The following is a 24,944-nucleotide window of genomic DNA, read 5'->3' as shown; positions in this document are numbered from 1 at the left end:
AGTCATTTCTTTTAACCATCTAGAGCGAATTAAAGCTGTACGCATAGAATCAATCTAGTTGACCTGAATTCTGCTAGCCTGCTCTTATTTTTAATTATGTAGTACCCTTTCCTACTCATTACATCCCTACTGGAAGAGAGTCAACTAATTCGCATAAAGCCATCCCCGTTCGCGGGTTCCCACCTCACCTTCCCTCTGCAGACTCACAGGATCTGCTGAAACCCTTTTCTATGCACCCACACACGTGTGTACATGGCAGGAGCTTGTCTGTTTGGGGAGTGGCCTCTGTATAACATAAATGGGAGGGCACTATACCATATTGTGGAACATTTGCTTTCCGTTACATAACAATACTTCTTGGGGAGTTCCCAGGGGTAAACAGAGAGCTCTTTCTAATGACGACACTGTCTCTGTTGCATGGACATACAGTTCACTACCAATGACCACCTAGGTCATTTCGTATTTTTTGCTATTATCAATAATGCCACAGTGGAAACTCTCAAACTGCCAGCTACTTAGATTGAGAGAAAAGGGCAGTGGGTTGTGGATTCGCACAGCCGGTTCTTTGAGAATCACGCACGCCCCTGGGGAAGCCAGTGGAAGCAAATTCTACCTGTGAATGTCACTATCCCCCCAGGGCATGGCTAAGACCCAGGACCTTCAGGGACAGACCCAAACGTCTAGCGGACAGGGGACTGGAGCACAGGACAGGACAAGACCCCACTGGAAATCCTTATGCAAACGTTTTCTGTAAAATGCATATTTTAGGCTTTGCAGGCCACAGAGTGTCTCTTGTGACTCCACAACTCTGCCAGTGTCAGGTGAAAGCAGCCACTGACAGCGTGTAATGTGCAAGCTTTATTTATGGGCACTGAAATGCAAATCTCCTGCAATTTTTTCGTGTCATGAAATACTATTCTTTTCTGAGTTTTTTTTTTTGCAACCATTTAAAACATAAAAACCGTTCCTAGCTCTGGCTCATTCAGAGTTGGGCAGCGGCCTGAAGTCTGTATGTCACCGTGAACTCTCGTTTTCATCATATGGTCTTGCCTGGCAGCGGGGCCAGATTCGGCCGGAGGCCACCCCAGAGCCCGCGTGACCCAGGACAGGACAGGGAGAACGTGGGAACGTTATCGGTGTTGAAAGCAGCAGGAGGAATGGCCTCCTGCAGGGACGGGCAGACCCACAAAGCCTCTATTGGGCGCTGGGGGTCGCGGTCCTGCTTCTTTGGAGAAGCTTCGCAGGTGCTGGTGCGGCGCATGTGCCGTCAGATCTCAGGGAAGATTGTTTTCAAAATGATCTGGAGTGGGAAGAAAGGAAACAGAAGCCCCAGAGCTGGGGAGGCCCTTATGCAAATCACTCAGGGAAAGCTCTTGCCAAGAATCTGATTAAAGATATTGGCTGGTTTTTCTCTTTTTTTTCAAGAGATGTCATTTATGGGAATTTACTTTTCCCGGGTTAAAAAAAGGAATACAAGGTTCTGGTAACAGAAGGTGTGAGAGTAGCAGGACACTGAATGTGATTAATGCCACTGGATGGCATGCTTGGGACTAGCTGGGATGGGAACAGTGCTGTGGCATATGTGCTCCCACAGTTAAAAAAGAAGGAGAAATGATGAGCGCAATACATGATACTAGACTGGAGCTAAGAATGGAGGAGAAAAGGCGCAAAAGGACATTACTGGGACCTATGAAAAAGTGGAATATAGACTGTAGGCATTATTTCACTGTTAGAGTTCTTGAACCTGATAACTGCACTTAAAGTGGTTACCTAAGTGAATATCTTTGTTCTTAGGAAAAGGACGTGGAAATATTTTGTGTTCAAGGAGCATCATGTATGCCACTACTCTCATATGTTTAGAACATAGACAGATGGATTGAAAGCTAGAGAGACAGAATAAGGAAAATGTGGTGGCAAAATGTTAAAATTGGAGCATCTGGTACCTGGGGTGGGGGGTGGGGGATAGGCTGAAATTCTCTGTATGGGTTTTATATTATTTTTGCAACTATCCTGCAAGCTTCAAATGATTTCAAAATAAAAAGTTTAAAGGACGTAGCCCCACCTGGGTGAGCGCAAAATCCACCTGGGTTAGATGCTCAATGATTTCAAAGTGGTCCACATCACGGATTTCTTCAAATGAGGCATCCCACCCTCGGAGGCAGAGGGTCTGGGTGGGAGAAATGAACAAAGAGCAGGAGAGGGGCGGCTGGCACCGCACCTGGCACCCATCAGCTGCTCATTATTTATTGGAGAAATGACCGAGGATCTTGGGGTCCGTGGGGGTAAAATCCAGAGGAAGGTGCTAGGGAGAGAACTAGCCGATCCAGTGACCCCTGACCTCCGCCCAAAGCGGGAGGCTGGAAATACCTGAAAAAGCTCCCTGGACTGTCGGTGGAATTCGGGGGAGTCGTGCTGGCCCACAATCACCAGCGTGCGGCAGGCGGGGGCCGCGGGCTGCTTCTGGGTGGCCTCCAGCTGCCGCTGTGGGCTGTTCCTCCGCGCGTCCTCCCTGGTGAAGGGGGTGGGAGTGGGTGAGCACACAGGGAAGCTTCCGGGCAGCCCTCCTGACCTGGCTCGTGGCTCCCACAGGCCCGGGCGTGGGGAGCAAGGGACTCACAGGGTCAGGAGCAGAGGGGCGTTCTGGGAGGTGTAGAGAATGGGCTCCAGGTCGTAGATCCCACTCACCAGAAAGAAACCTGTGACGGTGGAGAAAAGTAACGGGCCAGGCCCACGGCCAGGCTAACACTCCACCCCAGGCCAGGCCCTAACCCGGGTGCCAGGTCATTGTACCACCAGGTGGGCCAAGACAAGACCTGGGGAAGGGGCCAGAGAGGAGGCAAAGGAACTCTCACAGCCCTTCGAGATTTCCAGCAGCTGGGCCCAAACCCTCAGGCGCACCAGGGGAGGGAGAAGCCTGCCTGGGACCTGGGCTACTGTCCCCATGGAACCTTTGAGGTTGGGCATGACTCCATGCTTGGTCCAGTCGGCCAGGAGCATCATGGTGGCCAGGTGGGCTCCAGCCGAGTGTCCGCACAGGTAAATCCCCCTGGGGTGGGTCAGAGCAGAGAGAAGGGGATGGAGACCTCATAGCTCTTGGCCTCAGAGCCAGATTTGCATCCGGTTGCCCCAAAGCCTCAGGCCGGTATCGAGGACGCTAGATTTGCCTTGTGGTCCAGAGGCCAAGCGGCCAACTCCACCATCCTCCCGCCCAGCACGGGTCCAACAAGGAGGAAGAGCTGCAGCGATACCCACTCGTTGCATGGGTACTGCTTCTGCACGAACGCGACGCTCCGTGTCACCTGCTCCACCATCAGGTCCAGGGTGCCTGGCCAGGGAGCACAGGCTGCGTCAGGATCCATGTGGGCCCTCGCCGCGAAGCCCATGGGACTTCAAACCTGCAGTGGCCACCCCTACCTTTGGGAGCGACGTCATAAGCCACCACGACCACGGCCACTCCCCGGGCGGTCAGCGGGTTGACCATGAAGGCCGACGTGTTTTTACTGGGGAAAGAGACAGACATGTGCCAACTGGAGGCAACTCAGCCCCTGGATGGCTGCCACCGTGTCCTGTCCACCCAGAGGGTTGGCCCTCTCTGGTCCTGTTGGGGACGGGGACCAGGGCAGGCCTTGGAGTCCATTTGTCTGGTTTGAACTCTTGCCACACTCCACACCACCTAGGGGAGCTTGAAGACATTATTTAACCTCGAAGCCCCATCTGTAAAATGGGGATAACTGCTTCCTCTCTGAGGGTGCTATTTTTGAGGAGTGAAGGGGACCAGACACAGAGTATTTTGAGTGGCAGAGGGTAAGGACACAACAAGTGTAGCTCGAGAGGGTTCTTTTCAAAGGGCAGCAGCTCCTTCAGGAGGTGCAAAGGGACAGCAGGGTCTCCAAGAGCCCAATAGCCTTCTCCTTAGTTTAGGGACACCAACAGCCCCAGATGCCCAGAACCATCCCGAAAGTTCCACATGCTGGGAAAACCGTCAGTCCTGGAAAACTGGGATGGCTGGTCACCTTGGCCTTACCCTCAGTGAGAGGGTAGGCTGGACATGCTTCTTACTGGGTGCAGGGGTTGAATTGTCCCCAAAAAAGATAGGTCCAACTTCTGACCTCGGGACCTGTGAACGCGACCTTATTTGAAAATAAGGCCCCAGAACGCTGGGGCCACCAGAAAAAACTGGAATTGGCAAGCAAGGGCCCTCCCTAGAGCCTCAGGGAGAGCAGCCCTGCCGATGCCTCAATTTCAGATCTCTGGCGCCCCAGAACAGAGAGAGAGAATACATTTTTGCTGTTTCGAGCCTCCCAGCCTGTATGCTTTGCTGCAGCTGCCACAAGAAACTGACATTCCAGGGAAAGACGAATCCCTTTTTCTTTTTTCTCCACTCATCCACATCCCCCCGCTCCCGGCCCCTGCCCCGGTTCACCTTCCACTCTGCCAGTATCCTCCATGGAAAAACATGCAGAAAGGCTGAGCTGGAAAAGAAAGGAGGACACACAGACATCCAACAGGGTGCTGGGCGGAGCTCCACGGGGACGCGCGGGTCCCCCCACTTACCTCCAGGGGCTCCGTCGGGAAAGTAGATGTCCAGGCTCTCCCCGGGGCCCTCTCCGTAAGGGACATGGAGCAGGGTCCTTCTGGCGGCCCGCGCGCTCCTGGTGGCTGCCTCGGGACACAAACAGGTCGCCGTCAGCACACCATCTAGGGCAGCGACTTCTATTTCATCTCAGGATGGAAATGTTTCTGGTGGAAGCCCCTTGGCCTCTCAAGAGAGGCGCGTCCCCGAGCCCCAGCGCGAGCCTGTGCCGGGTGTGAAGGGCGCAGTGTGTGGCTACAATGAAACCAAACTGGCTCGCCCCAGGGGGGGCCCAATCCCAGGCTGGCATCTGTCTGCAAGCCTGCCTGCCAATCCGACAAGCACCCTTTTCATTCTTTCTTTCTTTACTTTTTTTTTTTTTTTAACTTTTTTTATTATATAATACATATACAAAGCAAAGAAAAAGAAAAACAATAGTTTTAAAGCACTCTTCCACAAATAGTTACAGGATGGATCCCACAGTTTGTCATGGGTTACCATACGATCCTCTCAGATTTTTCCTTCTAGCTGCTCCAGAATATAGGAGGCTAGAAGGCTTAAATGTTTTTTTATCATTACAATCGACTTTTTTTCCTTTATTTTTTTTTTTTGTGGAAAAGAACATATACAAAAAAGCAATAAATTTCAAAGCACAGTACAACAATTAGTTGTAGAACAGATTTCAGAGTTTGGTATGGGTTACAATTTTACAATTTTAAGTTTTTACTTCTAGCTGCTCTAAGATACTAGAGACGAAAAGAAATATCGGTTTAATGATTCAGCAGTCATTATCATTTGTTAAACTTACCTTCTCTGTATAACTCCACCAGCACCTTTGATCTTTCTATCCCACTCTTTAGGGGCATTTTGGGTTATGGCTGTTCTAGCTTTCTCATGTTGGAAGGGGCTGTTTAAATAATATGGGATAGGGGGATGGAACTAGCTGATGTTCTGGAGAGGCTGGGCCCTCTAAGTTTCAGGACTCATCTGGTCCAGGGACATATCTGGAGGTTGTAGATTTCTGGAAAGTTACGTTACTGCATGGAAATGTTGTATAATCTTATATATTGCCCTAGGTGTTCTTTACGATTGGCTGGAATGGTTTTGGTTGGGGTTTGGCAATTATGATAGGTAGTAATATCTAACTGAAGCTTGCCTAAGAGTGACTTCCAGAGTAACCTCTCTACTCTGTGTGAACTCTCTCAGCCACTGATATCTTATTTGTTACAATTCTTTTGTAACAAACAAACCCTTTTGGTCAGGATGGCATTGTTGATCCCAGTGCCAGGGCCAGACTCAGCCCTGGGAGTCCTCTCCCACACCGCCAAGAGACTTTCACCCCTGGATGTCATGTCCCACATAGGGGTGAGGGCATTTCACTTGCAGAGTTAGGCTTGGAGAGAGTGAGCAGGCGCCTTTTTCTTTTCTTTGTGCTGCTCAGCTCATTTTTTTGTTAACTTTTATTTTGAAATAACCCTGTCAGCTACTGATTCTCAAAAGACAGAGACTTCCCCTTCCTGTTCAAAATGCCCCAGGTGAAGCATCAGAGGAGGAATCCTCGAGGCCCCCTGTCCGACAGGAGCTGGTCAAACACAGGCCTCCACAGAGGTGGGAAATCCCAACTGTTGCAAGTTTTCAGCGTGGATCAAGCTCACGAACCACCCCATTATGCCCAGCACCCCAGTGGCGGCTGTCCCCAGTAATGCCAACGTCCAGAGCATCATCACAGAACTGACTGGCCAAAGGGAAAGAGAGTGGCAGCAGCAGGCCCAGCAAATTCATCCTCATCAGCTGTGGGCGAACTCCTACTTACCCGCCAGGTGTGAGTAGCCTCCCAGCCCCCCAGCCTTCCAGCCCCCCACCCAAACCAGCAACGATGCCAAGAGGAAAGAAGTGATACCTGAGACCCCAGGACCAAAGCCTGCAGCGAGGGACATGAATCAGTGGGACCGTGAATTACCGGGCACCGTGAATAGCAGCTCCCCGGCCCCCACCCCCACCCCCATCTTGCTGAGCCACGGCAGGTGGGGAGAAGCCGGGCTGAGGGGAAAAGGTGGCTCGAGAGCACCATCTGTTGAGAAGCCTCAATGAGAACTGCAGCACCTCCAAGAGATCTGGGCTTTGGCTTGGCAAGCATTACCTGCAAACCAAGTGCAAAAGGGGCCTTCAACATATACCCAAGCAAATCAAGAAAATCAACTTACAGAATAACCTCAGTAAGATAAATACATGCCCTGAACACAACAGAAAATCACTAAACACAAAGATTCAGGCAAATACAGCCCAGCCAAATGATCAAATGAAAACACCGGAGGAGACCAGGAATTGGAACAATTAATCAAGGATGCTTATATTGACATAAAGGAGATCAAAGTATGAGTGCTGAATCATTATACTGATATATCTCTTTTAGCCTCCATTACCTTAGAACAGCTAGAAATAAAAACCTAAAATTGCGGAACTGTAAACCGTACCAAACTCCGGAATCTGTTCTACAACTAATTGCAATGATTGATATAGTTTGAAATTCATTGCTTTTATGTATATATGTTATTAAAAGAGAAGGAGTATAACAGAGAAAATTGGATTTTTTTTTAAAAAAAAAAGGAGATCAAGAAGACACTGGAGGAGCATAAAGAAGAATTTGAAAGAACAAATAGTAAAATAGCGGATCCCACAGAGATGAAAGATACTGTAGACCAAATTAAAAATATAATGGAGGCAAACAAAAGCAGACTTGAAGAGGTAGAAGAATAAGCAAGCTAGAATAAAGGATGGTTGAACTTGAACACCCGAAAGAACAAATGGCAAGAAAGATGGAAAAAAATGGAATGGGATTTCAGAGAAATGATGGACAACATGAAAGCACGAAGATGAAAATCATCAGTGTCCCAGACAGAGAAGAGTAGAGGTTAGGAAGGGTAGTAGACGAGATACTGGGGGAAAACTTCCCAACTCTTATAAAAGACATAAATATGCAAATCAAATATAATCAACGAACCCCCAAAAGAATAAACCCAAATAGACCTACTCCAAGACACATAATCTAACTGTCAAATGTTGAAGAGAAGCGGAAAGTTCTGAAAGCAGCAAGAGAAAAGTAATTCACCACATACAAGGGAAACCACGTAAGACTGGGCTTGGACCACGCAGCAGGCACCCTGGAAGTGAGAAGGCAGTACTGTGATATATCTAAGATCCTGAACGAGAAAGACTTCAAGCCAAGAATCCCTTTATCCAGTCAAGTTGTCCTTCAAAGTTGAGGGAGAGAGTAACACTTTTCAGACAAACAAAGGCTGAGAGAATTTGCCAAGAGAAATTCCAAATTCTAAAGGGAGTTCCATTGGCTGAAAAATACAAAAAAAAAAAAAATCAGGAGAGAGAGGTCTGGAGAGGGCACAGGATTGAAGAGTACCAGAAAGGGTAACTTAAAATATAAAAAGAGAGAGGGAGGGAAAATAATATTTAGATCTGACAAATAAAAACTAAAAGGATAAGATGGTACATGTAAGAACTGCCTTTACTGAATATTAATGGACTAAATTCACCAATTAAAAGATACCAATTGGCAGAATGAATTAAAAAAATATGACCCATCTATGTGCTGCTTAAATGACTCATCTTAGACCCAAGGATACAAAATAGATCGAAACCGAAAGGATGAAGAAAGATCTTCTATTCAAGCTGTAGCCAAAAGAAAACAGGAGTAGCTATACTAATATCAGATAAAATAGACTTTAAATGAAAGATGTCATGAGAGACAAAGAAGGACACTACAGAGTAATAAAAGGGACAATTCACCAAAAAGAAATAATAATCATAAATGTTTATGCCTCCAATCAAGGAGCTCCGAAGTACATAAGGCAAAAATATTCGCAAAACTGACGGGAGTTATAGATGTTTCAACAATAATAGTGGGAGACTTCAATATACCACTTTCCACTATAGACAGAACAACCAGACAGAGGATCAACAAGGAAACAGAGAATCTAAACAATGTGACAAATGAATTAGACCTAATAGACATATATAGATCATTGCATCCCAAAATAGCAGGATATACATTCTTCTCTAGTGCTTATGGAACGTTCTCCAGGATAGACCATATCCTGGGACACAAAACAGGTCTTTATATGTGCATAATCTGGTATTTCCCTGGAATTCTGGGTACCTGTGTGACACCTCAGACAAAGATTTGGAATCCTGCAGCTCCGAAAATCAGCAATGCTACATACAGCTGTTAAAGAAACCAAAAAAAAGAGAACTGGCTTCAAACAGAGATAAGAATGATGATGATCTGACTGGGACTAAGGTAAATCAGAAAACAGGGTAAAGGATGATATTGTATACATTTTGGAACTTCATTACTATATGAGACCAAAGGAAGAGAGGTTTATTTTGTCCAAAACCTAAATTTTCTATAGCATACAATCTAACTCAATCTGCTTGGATGCTCATTTTAGCAACCCCAAAACAAGGAGCCCAGGGTGGGAATGAGGGCATGTCATTCTGTATAGCTTAATATAATACCTCAATGCATCCCAGAGTCTGTTGGGCAGATAATTAAAAAGTGTAGGCAAAATGCCTAGAGGGACTGGAGAAAAAAATTAAAGAACTATTAAATTTTCCCATCTGGGAAACCCCTGATTCTGTCGCAAACATTAGGAACTCACTAGCTAATAGGCCAAGCCCTTGATCTTGAGGCTTGCTCAATAAAATTTACTTCTATAGTGGAGAAGCTAAGCCTATCTATAATTATGCCGAAGAGTTGCTTCTGGAAAACCTCTTTTGTTGCTCAGATGTGGCCCCTTCTCTCTAAGCCCAACTCAGCAAGGAAAATCATAGCCCTCCCCACTACGTGGGACATGACATCCAGGAGTGAAAGTCTCCCTGGCAACATAGGACAAGACCCCAGGGATGAGCCTGGCCCTGCCATCACGGTATCGACAATGCCTTCCTAATCAAAAAGGGGAAAATAAACGTAACAAAATGAGGTATCAGTGCCTAAGAGAGTTCAAATAGAGTTGAGAAGTTCTTCTGGAGGCTGCACTTACGCTAGCTTCAGCTAGATATTGCTAATTGCCATGGTTTGCCAAACCCCAACCAATACCATTCCTGTTAACCCTAAAGAACACCCAGGGCTCTATCTGGGATTCCACAAAAGTTTCAGGCACTAAGTTTACTCTCCAGAACCCTAGAACCTCCAGATGAGTTCCTAAGCCAGGTAAACCCTGAAACCCAGTGGGGCCAGCCTCTCCAAGAACATCAACTAGTTCCATCCCCCTATGACACTCCTTTCCAACATGGAAAAATTAGGATGTACATAGCCCAAATACTCCTAAAGACTAGGAGATCAAAGTAGAAGGGGGAGTTATAACAGAGAAGACAGGATTTAACAAATGAGTGTGATTGCTGAATCATTATACTGATATTTCTCTTAGTCTCAGTATCTTGGAGCAGCTAGAAAGTAAAAACGGAACTGTAACTTATACCAAAAGTTGAAATCTGTTCTATGACTACTTGTTAAAATATACTTTGATGCATTGCCCTTTGCACTTCTGCCCCTTTGTGGAGTAAAACCCCTCTGTACTGTTGCCACTAGAGACCTTTCTGTTCATAAGTCCTAACAAATCTATGTCGGCTTCAAAAAAAAAAAATGTACTTTGAAATTTAGTGCTTTTTTGAATATGTTACATTTCACAATACAAAATGTTTTAGAAAAGCAAATGTGGCATTAAAACATATACACTTATTGCAAACTCGGGCTATAGTTAAGAGTAATATTTTAATATTCTTTCATCAATAGTAACAAATGTACTGTACCAATACTATGGGGAGGAGGGCAGGGATAAGGAGTATGGGAGGATTTTGGTTTTCTTTTTAATTTTTATTTCTTTTCTGGATCAATGACAATGTACTAAAATTGATCATGGGGATTTATGACAACTATGTGATAATACTGTGAGCCAGTAATTATGTACTTCAGATAGTTTGTATGGTGTGTGAATATAGTATCTCAATAAAATTGCATTAAAGAAAAAAGTAGGAGGAGACACAGACAGACAGACATGGGGCAGATGGCCCTGTGAGGACAGAGGCAGAGATGGGAGGGATGCGGCTACAAGCCAAGGAATGCCAGGATGGCTGGTACCAGCAGCAACTGGGAGGAGGTGAGGAAGGGTCCCCCGGGCAGGAGCCAAGGGAGCATGCCCCACCCACACCTGATTTCAGATGTCTGGTCTCCAAACTGTGGGAGAACATAATGCTGCTGATTGAAGCCACCCAGCTCATGGTGTTTGCTCTGGTGGCTACAGGAAGCTGATATGAGAACTTGGAAAGCAATAATCAAAAAGGAAACACTGAAGATTATTTGACGATGTTAAGAGCATAAACAAGTCACACAATCCCATGTACAGCAGGGTGAGGCCAAACTGGGCAGTGGGGAGAAGTGACAGAAACCAGGGGCAGGAGCTGGCGAGTCAAGGCTCAGTGTGTGCAGAGTTTCTATGTTGGGGTGATGGAAAAGTTTTGATAATTGCACACTTGAAAGTGGTGAAAATGGGAAATGTTACGTTGTTTATATGTAACCACAAAAATTTAAAAATGGGCAAAGGACGGGAAGTGACACTTTTCCAAAGAGGATATACAAATGGCCAATAAGCACATGAAAAGATGCTCAGTATCATAGCCATTAGTCAAATGCAAATCAAAACAACAATGTGATAGCATTTTACATCTACTAGGATGGCTATTATTTTAAAAATAAAACAGAAAAGAACAAGTATAAGTGAGGAATGGAGAAATAGGAATCCTTATACACTGTTGGTTGGAATATAAGATGGTTCAGCCACCGTGGAACCAGTTTGGCGGGTCCCCAGCAAATTAAACATAGGTTACCTTCTGACTCAGCAATTCCGCTCTTAGGTATATGCCCCAAAGAACTGAAAGCAGGGATTCGGACAGGTATTTGTATCAATGCTCATTGCAGCACTGTTCATGACAGCCAAAAGATGGAGGCAACCCCAGGGCCCATCAACAGGTGAACGGACAAACAAAAGGTGGACTCTCTGAACAATGGAACATTATTCAGCAATTAAAAACAATTAAGCGTCAGTACATTCTACACGGTGGATGAACCTTGAAAACATGCTGAGGGAAATAAGCCAGACACAAAAGGACACATACTGTATGATTCTACCTATATGAAATACCTTAAAATAAGCTAGTTCATTGAGACAGAAAGTAGGTTACAGGTGACCAGGAGCCGGGGGGAGGGGAGGATGAGGGGTTATTGCTTCACAGCTACAGTTTCTGCTGGAGTGATGAAAAATGTTAGTTTTCGATGGTGGTGATGGGGGCACGATATGGCGAATGTACTGGATATCACTGAGCCATACACACATAAGCGGTAAAATGGGAACATTTGCATTGTATGTATATAAATATTATCATAATAGAAGTTTAAGACAAATAAAAAGGAGTGAGGGGACAAAGTGGGGAGAGGGCTTCTTTGGAGAGAGCTGTTCGGCTATGTTCTGTGGGCCCCCTCCCGCTCCCATGCTGGCAGTGGTGGGTTTCCATCTCCTAAAACCTCAGATGGATCAGCTGCTGGGAGGACTTGAGGTGCCACCCTCCAGTGAGGGTCTAATGACCAGAACAAAAAGCTCAAAGGTCCCCACATGCCGATGCCAGTTGCAGGACACATTTTGCAGGATGTGACTTTTAGCCACTTAACAGAATCAATTAGCTAATTAGATTTGTCTTCATTTATTAGAACCACCAAATTCTATTAGCTTTCAATGTAAACCTGCGTATTTGGTGGGCTTAAGTGCATCTTAATCGCATTTTGTAAATTGTGTTTAAATGTTTAGGGGAACTTAATCTGTGACAATTATGAGTGAATTGAGCATTAATCCAAAAATAACTGAATGCCATTAATTTTGCCTTTGAAGAAATTATGTTTATATGGTTTAAAAATACACAAAAGGATTTTTGGCAAAATGCTCCTGTCCCTCCGCCTTGTCTGCCCAGTTCCACTGTCCCCTGAGAGGAAACCAGTTATTAATTTCTCTTAGGTGTTTGCAAAGACTCTTGTGGCACATGCCGGACAAGGTGGGGTGGGTAGAGAATTCCCTTCCCTTAATCTAAATGGCAGTGGAGAAAGCACGTTTCTGCCCGTTTGTTTGCCTTGCTAGAGCTTGGAGATCTTCCATTATCAGTACACGGGGAGCTTCCCCATTCTTTTCTCTCCTTTCTTAAACAGTTCCTTAGCATTCCCCATGGGCTGCAGTTAACTCATTTAACTAGTTGCGCCAGGGGCTCCGGCCAGACTCTGGGACTTACTCCTTCTCGTCCCGCCTCTGAGGATCTGGAAATCCTCCTGCCTCCACTGCCACCGTGTAGCCTGGACTCCATCTCCCCCACTCCTCCACCTCTGCCCTGGTGACAGCTCTCCCTGCTTGCCTCAGGCACCCCGACAGCCCCCTGAGCCCACTGTGACACACCCCATCCCTTTATTTCTAGCCTCCGCCACTGCACCCCATCAAAATCACAATGCTACCCGCAGGCAGTGGGTTGACGGGTCTGTTCACTGATACATCCCAAGTACCTAGATGAGTGGCCAGCATGTACCAGACACTCGGTATCTGTGGACCCAATCCATATACAAATGGGCCAATCCCCTCCGAGAGACATCAGGGCTGTCCCAGGCCATCCAGGACACTTTATTCCCAGAAGTGGAATTTCTGGATCAAAAGGTTTGTGTGAATAAATGAAAAAAAAGGTATGTGCGTTTCTCTGAAATCTTTTTACAACTAATTGTTGCGATGTGCATTGAAATTTATTGCTTTTTTGTATATATTTTGTATACTATTTAACACCAAAAAAGTGATGATAAAAAAATATAGAGTGGGCCACGGTGGCTCAGCAGGCAGAGTTCTCATCTGCCATGCCAGAGACCCGGGTTCGATTCCTGGTGCCTGCCCATATGAAAAAAAAAAAAGAAAAAAATATATATATTTGAAAATTATTGCTTTTTTCTTTCTTTGCTTTGTGTATGCCATATTATACAATAAAAAAAAGGTATGTGCGTTTGTCATTTGGAAGCTGTGGTGGTTTGGAGCTACATGCACCCCAGAAAAACATGTTTTTAAACTTAACCCATTCATGTGCTGTGAAGCCATTCATTGTAAGTAGGACATTTGATGAGGTGACTTCAGTTAACGTGGGGTCCAACCAACCAGAAAGGATCTTAATCCTATAACTGGCATCCTTTCTAAGCAGAATGAAATTCAGACACAGACTGAGATAGCCGCCCGGAGCAGCTAGAAGCTAGAAGTAACCGGGACCTGGAAGAGAAGGGAGAGGCCAGGAGAGGCTGCCCCATGGCCATGTTACGGCCATGTGACCGCTAAGCCCAGGAGCCAGTCCTGGGACCCCTCAGTGTTTGGGAACACAGCATCACCTTGATGAGACCTTGATTTGGCCTCAAAATCCATTCCCACTGTTTACACCGACCCACTGCGTGGTGTTTGCTTTAGCAAGGAGGAAGCTCCAAGCAGAGCCACTGCCAACTCCCCTCCAGGGCTTTGTCAACCACACTCCCACCAGCAGGCGGGGAGAGCGATTGTTGCCTCCCGGGCCCAGCAAGACAGCGGGTTTGCCAAAAGGTAGCAATTTCACTAACACCAAAGCTCTTGAATTGTATGGGAACACACGAGATTCAGGTTGTGTTAAAACTAAGAAAAAGATCATGAAATTTATGTTCTGAACTGGATAGCCATCTAAAGCAAGCAGCTATAGGCACTCATTAAAATGTACTAAAGTATCACTCAGATATCAAAAAACTCAACTGTCCTCATGAAAGAGAAATCACCCGTCTCCAGGAGGTGGCCCAGTGGGCGGCAGGTGCTGGGGTGCAGGGACAGAATACCTCCAGCTCTCCAGGCTCTGAACCCAAGGGCAGGAACCCAGGGAGCTTTCATGAGACACCCCAGAACCCCCACCTCATTCCAACCTTTGATGTTGGTTAAAGTAGACACCGGGTTTCCACCAGTCACAACCCAAAGCGTCAAAACTCTTACAGGCAAAACCTTCAGACCCACCAGCTGGTTTCATGGACCCGACCAGGGCCTCGTATTAGGGGATTAGGAGAAGCATGTCACCTAGAGACTAATTAATCCAAGGTATGCGGCGGAGGGGCCAGGTATATGCCAGGGCTGGTCTAGGTGTGTAGGGGACAGCAGCAAGCAAACTAGGCATAAAGCCCTACGCAGGTGCAGCTCACAGCTGAGTGATGGAGCCAGGCAACCATAAATAAGATGCCAGGTGGCAACAGGTACTGTAAAAGGAAAGGGGTGGGGGGAGCAGTAAGGAAAGTGACGGAGAGCTGAGATGGGGACATACAGCAGAGACGTGAGTCCATCCTTGAGCAAAGGGGCTTTTGCTTTGCCAGCCATCCTCTTCTTTGCCTCAAGTCCTCCTTTCTCTCCCCCCACCCCAAAGCGAGGGCCACCACACCAAATCGGAGACACGCAGGATGTGAGTGTCCACCAAGAAGCACAAGGGCCAGTGGACAAGCTGGAGAGGCTGGGGCTGTGGTCAGGGTGGGGTGGAGACTGGGGCTCAGCCACAGCAAGTTCTTAGCTAAATCGGGGAGATCCAAAGTCAGAGGAAAACCAGCTGTAGCAGAAAGAGGGAGAGGAAGGGAGCAGAGGACTAGGGGGTGGGGGGGTGGGGGATGGAGAAGGAGGCAGGGGCAAGGGCCAAAGGGGCAGGAGGGGACAGGTCAGGGGACAGGACCAGGGACTAGGTACAGTGTACCCACTGTTCAGTGTACCCCAGGACAGTGTAACGAAGAAGTCAGGATTTATGTTAAAATAAATTTAGACTGAAATGCTGGTGATCGGTGAGGGGGAGAGGTGGGGGGTATGGTATGTATGAATTTTTTCTATTTTCTTTTTATTTCTTTTTCTGAATAGATGCAAATGTTCCAAGAAATGATCATGATGGTGAATATGCAACTGTGTGATGATATTGTGAATTACTGATTACATATGTAGAACGGAATAGTCAAAAATTACAAAAAAAAAGTCAGGATTTAAGAAATGATTATGATTACTGAATCATTATATAGATACTTTTTACTTTTTAGTATATTAGACTAGACAGAAGGAAATACCTGAAATTTCTGAACTGTAATCCAGCAGCCCGGATCTTTGATAACGACTGTACAACTATACAGCCTTTATCTTGTGATTGTAAAACCTTGTGACTGGCCCCCACTTATACCCGCTTATCCTGTTTTTCAACATTACAGTCTTATGATCACCAAAGACAGCTCCTCATGTTTATTAATGAAGGGCCGAGAGTCAGCCCAGAACTAACCCACCCCAATTCCTAAACTATCTTATTAGAGGAAGCTGGAACTAACCAAAATAGGCCTGCTTAGATTTAACCTGTAAGAAACCTATACCTCATTACAATACTACAAATCACGCGCCTATTATCATATAAAGTCCACCACTGTCTTACATATGTTCTGTGACTAAGCATGCAATCAGTCTGTTCATGCTCCATTATTAGATCACCTCTAATTATATCATCTGGGGACACTGTACTCATTATCCTAAACCTGCCCATCTTTTGATACTTTAAAATTATCAGAGGGCAGGCAACAGTGGCTCAGTGGCAGAGTTCTCACCTTCCATGCTGGAGACCCGAGTTCGATTCCTGGTGCCAGTCCATGCCAAAAAACAAACAAACAAAAAAACCTATCAGAGTTACTGCAGTTCTGGAGACAGAATTTTAGGCTGATAAGCCATCTGATCTTCTGCTTTGTGCCTAGCAATAAACTCTTTCTCTCTTTGAAACCCTGGTGTCTCAGGAATTGGTCATTTGAGCACCTTGGGCAGAGAAGCCACCACTTTTGATCGATTTCAACAGCCCCTTTTGTCTGAGCCACAGTGAGGACTTGCTGAAGAAGTTTAGGAAATGAGGCAAAAGGTTGAGGAATATTTACGAAGAATTTTTTTTTTTTTAACAAAGAATTTTTAATGCTGCTATGCTATTAAAGACAGGACCCCAGGTAAATGCAGAATGCTTTCTCACAGGAGAAAAAAAAGAGAAGAGATGAGAAGAAAACATATCAAAATGAGAACAATGCATGGCGGACCTTTTGAGGATTTCATCTTGGTCAATCCTTCCCAGTAAGCATATGCTCTTTTCTGTAATCAGAAAAAAAGACGTCACCTAATAAGAGCCAGCTACAGGAGCAGGGTTCCCCGAGGTGTGACATGGCTGATGAGAGCCACACTGGCCTGCTACTGGGCCATGAGTAGATATGCACAAAAGATAAAAGAAAGCATTCAGAACACCTACAGCTTGACAGAATGAGTCTGTTGGTTGAATTTAAATTTTTTTTAAGTGCGGCTTACAAATAAAAATGTTTACAACATTCACAGCAGCATTATTCACAGTGGCCCAAAGATGGAGCAACCCAAGCGTCCAGAGATGGAGCAACCCAAGAGTCCACTGCAGACGAACGGGTGAAGAAAATGGGGTGTCAGAGTGATTTGAACAGTGAATAAAGAAGTATTTGCAAAGTCCCCTTGGGGGAATGATGAGAAAGGGGGAAAATTCAACTTCTCCATTTGGAGAATTCCTGATATTTTCGCAAGCAGTGGGGACAATGAAATCAATAGGCCAAGCCCTCAATCTTGGTTTTTTTTTAATATGAAACTCAACCCCACAAAGGATAGGCTAAGCCTACTTAAAATTAGGCCTAAGGGTCACCCCCAGAGAACCTCTTCTGTTGCTCAGATGTGGCCTCTCTCTCTCAGCCAACACAGCAAGCAAACTCACCGCCCTCCCCCTCTCTATGTGGGACATGACTCCCAGGGGTGTGGACCTTCCTGGCAAAGTGGGACAGAAATCCTAGAATGAGCTGGAATTCAGCATGAAGGGATTGAGAAAATCTTCTCGACCAAAAGAGGGAAGAGGGAAATGAAACGAAATAAAATGTCAGTGGATGAGAGATTTCAGAGTCGAGAGGTTATCCTGGAAGTTATACTTATGCATGAAATGGATATCACCTTTTTAGTTTAAGGTGTATTAGGTTAGAGGAAGTGCCTGAAACGGTAGAGCTGTGTTCCAATAGCCATGTTTCTTGAAGATGATTGTAGAATGATATAGCTTTTGTAATGTGACTATGTGATTGTGTAAACCCTGTGTCTGATGTTCCTTTTATATACGGTATGGACAGATGAGTGAAACATATGGATTAAAAATAAATAATGGGGGCACAAATGTTAAAATTAGAAAATATATATATTGGGTAGATGGAAATACTAGTGGTCAGTGAGAGGGAGGGGTAAAGGGTATGGTATGTGTGAGTTTTTTCTTTTTATTTCTTTTTCTGGAGTGATGCAAATGGTCTAAGAAATAATCATGGTGATAAATATACAAATATGCGATGATCCTGTAAGCCATTGATTGTACACCATGTATGGAATGTTTGTATGTTAAGAATGTGCTTGTATGTTGTTTAATCAATAAAAAAAGAAAAAAAAGAAAAGGGGTCTACCCTTGCAATCATTCGGCCTAAAAAGGAATGAGGTTCTCATCAATACGACAAGGGAGAATCCTGAAGACATCATGCTGAGTGAAAGAAGCCGGCCACAAAAGACGACACGCTGTAGGCTTCCATTTATGCAACATATTCAGAATAAATCAAACCACAGAGATAGCAAACAGAATAGTGGATGCTCAGGGCTGGGGGAGGGGGAGAATGTGTAGTGGCGGCTAGGGGTGTGGGGTTTCGTTTTGGGGTGATGAACGTGTTTTGGAACTAGAAAGAGGCCGTGACTGCACAACACTGTGACTATACTAAATGCCATTCAAGTGTTCACTCTAAAATGCCTATAATGGTAAATTTTAAGTTATGTGCATTTTACCGCAGTAGTAAAATAATCGGGGCCTGTACTTTGAGGGGCTTTTCTTCATTTCACTCTCTGGTGGAAAGGAGGAAGCCCAACTGCAGCAACAGGTGACAGTGGTGGAGGCTGTCGCACGGAGCCCACCCACCCACAGGGGGACGGGTCATCCCTGGGAGTGTGTTTGGGGATGACGTCTGGGGAGTTTGGGACTGCCCGCAAACCCCGACTCTGGTGGCTTGTTGAACCTTCACGGAGGTAGGACCCCCCTGCAAATGTCGACCTGAGGCTCAAGTGGGAAGCCCAAGGCACCAGGAATTGGGGTCCTACTTTATCCAATGTTCTACAGAGGAGAATGACACAAAATCCCCCCACTTCCCACCGCTGGATAAGTGGACACAGCCATAGGGCACGACAGAGACACCCAGTGTCACCTCGGCCTCAACTTGCAGAGCTTCTCAAACTGGGACTGGGTAAATAAACTACTTATTAGTATAAATAAAAGTATTATTCCTTTGGATAAAGGCATTTATCCGAATAGAACACATATTGCCAAATGACACGAGATAAAACATATTTTGACTAAGGGTCACAGTGAAATGCATTTCTGGTAGAGGAAACAGTTCTTAAAATCGCTGCTCTGTCTACACTCACCCAGCATTGCGACCTGTGCCCAGCCCGAGGGAAGCCACGCCTTGGGGGGCTGAGAAGGGGGCGGGGAAGGCCATCTACTCATCAAAAGAGTCTGTCCCCACTGCAAGTTCATCGTCTCGGAATCGGAACCCACTTAATGTCAACAGAAGTTAAGATGATGGTTACGTGACCTGGGATCCGAGTTGTTACCGTGAAAACAGATCAAAAACAAGGAAAAAAATGAATTCTTCCTGGTGTAAAAATGGGGAAGAGATTTTGCATCACTATCCCCTTTGCTTAGAGCACTTATTTTAAGAAAACCGTAATTATTCATTCTGTCTCTGTCCCTTTGGGAAGCAGGTAAATCTTTTAATGCACCTCTGGCCAGTTGTACAACCCAGGACTATTTTTCTCAGGGACCTAGAAGCCCTCTCTTTAAATGTGATTGTCGAGGAAGACAGCAGTCCCTAATCTCGCCTCTATGTTGCAAAACTACTTATTATTATAAATAAAAGTATCATTCCTTTGGATAACGGCAGTTAGCTGACACATATTGCCAGGTGGATCGGGGTGCTTTATATTTGAAAAATGGTGCTGTCAAGCCTCTTGCTTGAGGACTATTGTTCTTTGTGAGAACATGCAAGTGACAGGTCATGTCTGCCTAGTGGGATTTCTTTCTGGCTTTGCAGCCGCTTCAGCAGCTCACCTCTGATGGGCACTGCCGTCCGGTTTAATGCTTATTCAGTAACAAAGCAGCTTTGTCTCTTGCCCATCTGTGTGGCCAGGCTTCCTGGCTGGCAGGTGTGGCAGACTGAATCCTGCACCCCTGCCTGGGCACGTCCTTGGTCTTGGTCCACATTCTGGTGGTTGTGGACCCGTTGTCAATCAAGTTCTCCTGAAGGTGTCATTTCAGTTAAGGTGAAATAACTGAGCTGAGTTTTTCTGGGCTACTCTGGATTACTGGAGTCCTTTATAACCAGAATGCAATTCAGACAGAGAGAGGAAACCACGGAAAGAGCAAGAAGCTGGAAGTCAATGGAACCTAGAGGAAAAAGGAGGAGACACCACCAAGTGCATTAACATGACGGAAAAGTCAAGGACAAAGAATCACCGGCAGCCAGCCCCAGAACACCAGTCTCCTGGGAGAAAGCTCACCTCACCAATGCAGCCTTGGACTTCTTCCAGCCTCAAAACCGTGAGCCAATAAATTGCCATTGTTTAAGTGAACCCACTGAAAGGTTTGTTTTGGCAGCCAGGAAACTAAGACAGCAGGAGTCTTTGTTTTTCGTTATTTCCCCAATATCTGCTTTCCATCCCTCTCCAGTCTTCTGTGAGTTTTATCCCAATGAGGTAACCTCTGAGAACCACATGCAACCCTGAAGGGCTCTAAGGGGCTCTGCCAGCCCAGGCCACTGGTGGAACACTTGTCCTGATGCTGACCTTTCCAACCTGCTCTTCTCTTATCTGGGAGGTCAGCTCCGGGAAGCAGCTCTGACACCAGGTGTGTGAGCTTGGGAAAACTGCTTAACCTCACCAGGCAGGGCTGGGATCAGAGTGAGGCAAGCGAGGCACTCACCTGGGTGCAAAATTTAAGGGGGCACCAAAAACCTCTGCAGCCAAGATAAATACTATTTTAATGCACTACTTAAAAAAAAAATCTAAATTACTACTCCCAAAATCCATAATGAATAAATATCCAAATTTTAAATCTATAAAAAAACAATAAAATAAAAATAAATTAAAAAAAATTTTAAATATAGACAGGATGCAATCCTGCACATGCTTGGTGGTGCCTCACTCTCCTCACCCTAATCCTGGCCCTGTCATCATCTCACATCCTTGCAACTCTGTATTTGCTCTTTACGTTTGATTCCCTTTTGCAATGGTGGTCAGCTTTTATCTTTCAAAACAATTAAAATAGACAGACAGGTTTTCTACAAGCTCATGTATATGTTTCACCATATGCCCAAATCTTTATTGAGAGAAGAGAAATGCATTTGGCACAGTGCAGGGCCCAGCTCCTGCCACATGGATTGGCAGGGGGAGGGTGGTGGGATGTGTCAATGTAAACCCAATGGCCTGTTCCTCCTCCTGGGGCATTTCCATTCAGAGAGCCACTGACCCTGGGAACCCAGACACCTCCAAAAGGCAGAGAATCTTCCAGGCTCCATTCAGTTTGCTGAAACAATCCCAATATGCAACATTCTATTTTCCCAACTGCAGGGAGAGCTGGCTGCTTCCCAACCCACACTTCCTCCTCAGCTCCTGCTTTCTCCACTCAACACACATGCCTTACAGGGATGGGCTCCTTGGATTTTAGAGAAGTTCAGTAACAACTCTTGAAAATGTCAACCCAAACATTCCTTCCGAGAACAGGACAAAAGGGAAGGGGGCGGGCCGATGGAATGGGGAGGGTCAGGGAGTGGGTGTGGGTATGTGTGTGTCGAGGGTGGGGGGATCAAAAAATCCTTGGCAGTGCCTGTGTAAATAAACTGGACAAGGCAAATTCTGGTTTTGAGAAGTTTTAAAGTCACAAATGTTAAAAGTGAAAAGTTAAAATCAATGTATAGCAATCTGGATACAGGGGCAGGGATGAAAAATAATCATTAGTGTGAAGTTCCCTAGCCCTGATTTATCCAAAGGAAATAAAAAGGGCTTTTTAAAAATGGCCAAAAAACTAAAGGACAAATACTGTATGGTCCCACTGATATGAACCGACATTAGTGAATAAACTTGGAATATGTCATTGGTAACAGAGACCATCAGGAGATAGAAATAGGGTAAGATAATGGGTAATTGGAGCTGAAGGGATACAGACTGTGCAACAGGACTGGATACAAAAACTCAGAAATGGACAGCACAATACTACCTAATTGTAATGTAATTATGTTAAAACAGTGAATGAAGCTGCATGTGAGGTATAGTGTTTTTTTTTTCTTTTTCTATTATCGTTTTATTTCTTTTTCTGTTGTCTTTTTATTTCTTTTTCTAAATCGATGCAAATGTACTAAGAAATGATGAATATGCAACTATGTGATGATATTAAGAATTACTGACTGTATATGTAGACTGGAATGATTTCTAAATGTTTTGTTAGTTAATTTTTTTTAATTAACAAAAAAAAAAAAAGAAAAAAAAAAGAATGGTCATCTCTCTCTCTCTCAGCTTAACTCTGCAAATGAAATTATTGCCCTCCTGGCTACTGGACATGACATCCAGGGGTGAAAGTCCCCCTGGCAGCATGGGGGATGACTCCTAGAGATAAGCCTAACCCTGGTGCCTGGGATCAACAATTCCATCCTCACCAAAGGGGGAAAAGAAGTGTAACAAATAAGGTATCAGTAGCTGAGAGAGTTCAAATAGAGTTGAGAGGCTACTCTGGAGGTCACTCTTACGCAAGCTTCAGTTAAACATTGCTACCTATCACAACGTGCCAAACCCTAACCAAAACCACTCCTGCCAATTCTAAAGAATAGCTAGGGCATTATATAAGATTCTACAAAGGTTCCATGCACTAGCATAACTTTTCAGAAACCTACAATCTCCAGATGGGTCACTGGACCAGATAAGTCCTAAAACCTAGAGGGCCCAGCCTCTCCAGAACATCAACTAGTTCCACCCCACTATCCCATATTATTGACAACCCTTTGCAACATGAAAAAGTTAGAATGGGCATAGCCCAAATACCCACTAAAGAGTGGGAGAAAGATCAAAGGTGATGGTGGAGGTACACAGAGAAGGTAGGATTTCACAAATGAGTATGAGTGCTGAATCATTACACTGATATTTCTTTTAGCCTCCAGTACCTTAGAGCAGCTAGAAATAGAAACCAAATTGTGGAATTGTAACCCATACCAAACTCTGAAATCTGTTCTACAACTCATTGTTGTGCTGTGCTTTGAAATCTATTGCTTTTTTGTATGTATTTTATTGATCACAAAAAAGAAAAAAACGAGAAAAGGAGGAGTAAACAGAGAAGAAAGGATTTAACAAATGACTGCTGAGTCATTATATTGCTATTTCTTTTGGTCTCCAGTGTCTTGGAGCAACTAGAAGAAAAAATGAAAAACTGTGGAACTGTAACCCATACCAAACTTTAAAATCTGTTCTATAACTACTTGCTAAAATGTACTTGGAAATTTATTGCTTTTTTGTATATATGTTGTATTTTACAATAAAAAAAGTTAAATAAATAAATGGCCAAAACACCCCGCGTCCAGCAGCTGAGTGCCGGCCTTCCTGTTGCCATGTTTCCTGTCCCAAACCATCCTGTTTGCCTTGAAGGGCTGGCATGGCTGACCTTTCCCGGGTCTCTGGGGGGGCGCTCCAGGATGCCTCCTCCCACCTCTGAACAGTTGCCCCATGCTAAAGTCCACCCCAAGTGGCCGGGGGAGGGGCATCACGTGGTACCCTCAATTCCCAACCGAGCGTAGGTCTGCAAGGCCTCCTCCGGTCCCAGTCGAACCACCCATCTGCTGGGGCAGTACTGGGTCTCCAGCTCCTGTGGGATGCAGACAGACAGACACAAGCCTCCATAAGCCCTCGTACTCAACACAGGGCGTGCCCCACCCCACCCCACCCCCATGTCCGGATGGTTCTCCCTACCTTGAGTAACACCCGCCCCAAATCCCGGACCCTCCCAGAGGCCCTGAGCTTCCTTCAAGTCCCTGTAACCCCCAGCCTGGAACTCCCGTCCCCACTCTCCCTCCAGTGATGAGGTGCTTTCCGTGCAGCATCTCAGACGCTCTCGGATCCAGCCGTGGCGCTGCCAGGTCCAGAGGGAAACCAGAGTTCTCCCTGCGCGCCCCCCGCCACCCCCAACACGCCTTTAACCAGCGTGGTGGCGACTGCAACCGACAGCAGGTTGCTGGGCAGCTCCCTGCGGAGGAGGGAGCACGACGCTGGGCTCCGGGGAGGTATGATTCCGACGGCAGAACTGAGAGGAGAGGCGCCCGGGCAGCAGAAGTCAGCAAGGCAAGACGAGAGGGGGAAGGAATCAGAGTGTGTCTGGAAATGCTGACCCAGCCCGGAGGCGAGGCGAGGCAGCGGGGTGGGGGTGGGGTGGGGGCGGGGCAGGAGGCTGGAGGGCCTGGCAGGTGAGGCTGAGATGCTCAGACTTACTGCAGAAGTAACACAGGGGACAAGATTTTGGAGAACGGGCTCCAAGGCACCTCAGTGCAGGCTGGACCAGGAATATGATGACAGGAGGGCATCACCCAAAGACCTCGGGGTCTGGGACAGGGCTCTTGGCGCGTGTCGTCGCTCATCCTCCCAACAACCCTGTGAGTATCCCCCTAATTCGCCCCTAATTTCCGTGGGGCTCCGGATGCCTTCACACCCCCGGGCTTCCATTCTCTCTATTCCTAAACTCAGGCGAACCAGACTCTGGCAGATAAAGGACCCCGCGGCGCTCTGGGTACCTGGCCCAGCAGGACTTTGGAGCTTCCTTCCGAGACCTCCACCCTAAGCCCCGAGCTGGACCCCGCCCGCCCGGAGGCCGCCTACCTCCGCGGACATCTTCTTCCAGGGGGCGTCGCCCCCACGGCCCGCGCCAGGGGTATCCATCCCGCACTCTCCACGCCGAGCGGCGCAGCGCGGCCCGCCCTTTTATACTCGGCGGAGCCACGCCCACCCCGAGTCCCGGGCTCACGGCGACCCCGTGTGGTCAGCCCCGCCCAGACCCCACCCCCGGGACGGAGCCACGCCCATCGCCCTGCGTTCCCCTGATAGGGCGGGGCTTCGGTCAAATCTCCCGCCAAACCCCCACCCGGGCGGTGATTGGCCCCGGGGCGGCGGTGCTGGCTACG

General features: G+C 46.3%; 1 protein-coding gene and 1 long non-coding RNA gene across 4 annotated transcripts in view; one reads left to right on the top strand and one right to left on the bottom strand.

The window, feature by feature from the left end:
* Positions 1-24,187, top strand: part of LOC143688308 (uncharacterized) — a 34,853-nt gene extending 10,666 nt beyond the window's left edge. Inside the window, exon 3 of one of the 3 annotated variants that reach the window (XR_013177945.1) lies at positions 23,871-24,187. This is a non-coding gene — a long non-coding RNA (uncharacterized LOC143688308). Of the gene's footprint in view, positions 1-637; positions 1,416-13,096; positions 13,457-23,870 lie in introns of those variants that run through there. The other 2 variants (XR_013177943.1, XR_013177944.1) reach the window with 2 other exon arrangements.
* AFMID (arylformamidase) lies at positions 846-24,774 on the bottom strand. Its single transcript, XM_077166112.1, has 11 exons — positions 24,643-24,774; positions 23,548-23,638; positions 4,555-4,659; positions 4,424-4,472; positions 3,415-3,500; positions 3,253-3,325; positions 2,949-3,046; positions 2,618-2,696; positions 2,368-2,509; positions 2,063-2,167; positions 846-1,300 (listed from the first exon to the last, which is right to left on the bottom strand). The coding sequence occupies exons 1-11, from the start codon at positions 24,700-24,702 to the stop codon at positions 1,268-1,270; spliced, it is 921 nt and encodes a 306-aa protein (XP_077022227.1). The 5' UTR covers positions 24,703-24,774; the 3' UTR covers positions 846-1,267.
* Positions 24,775-24,944: the final 170 nt, after the last annotated feature.

The sequence above is a fragment of the Tamandua tetradactyla genome, chromosome 6, assembly GCF_023851605.1.
Source record: "Tamandua tetradactyla isolate mTamTet1 chromosome 6, mTamTet1.pri, whole genome shotgun sequence".
NCBI lineage: Eukaryota > Metazoa > Chordata > Mammalia > Pilosa > Myrmecophagidae > Tamandua > Tamandua tetradactyla.
This window is presented reverse-complemented; position numbering and strand designations above follow the sequence as displayed.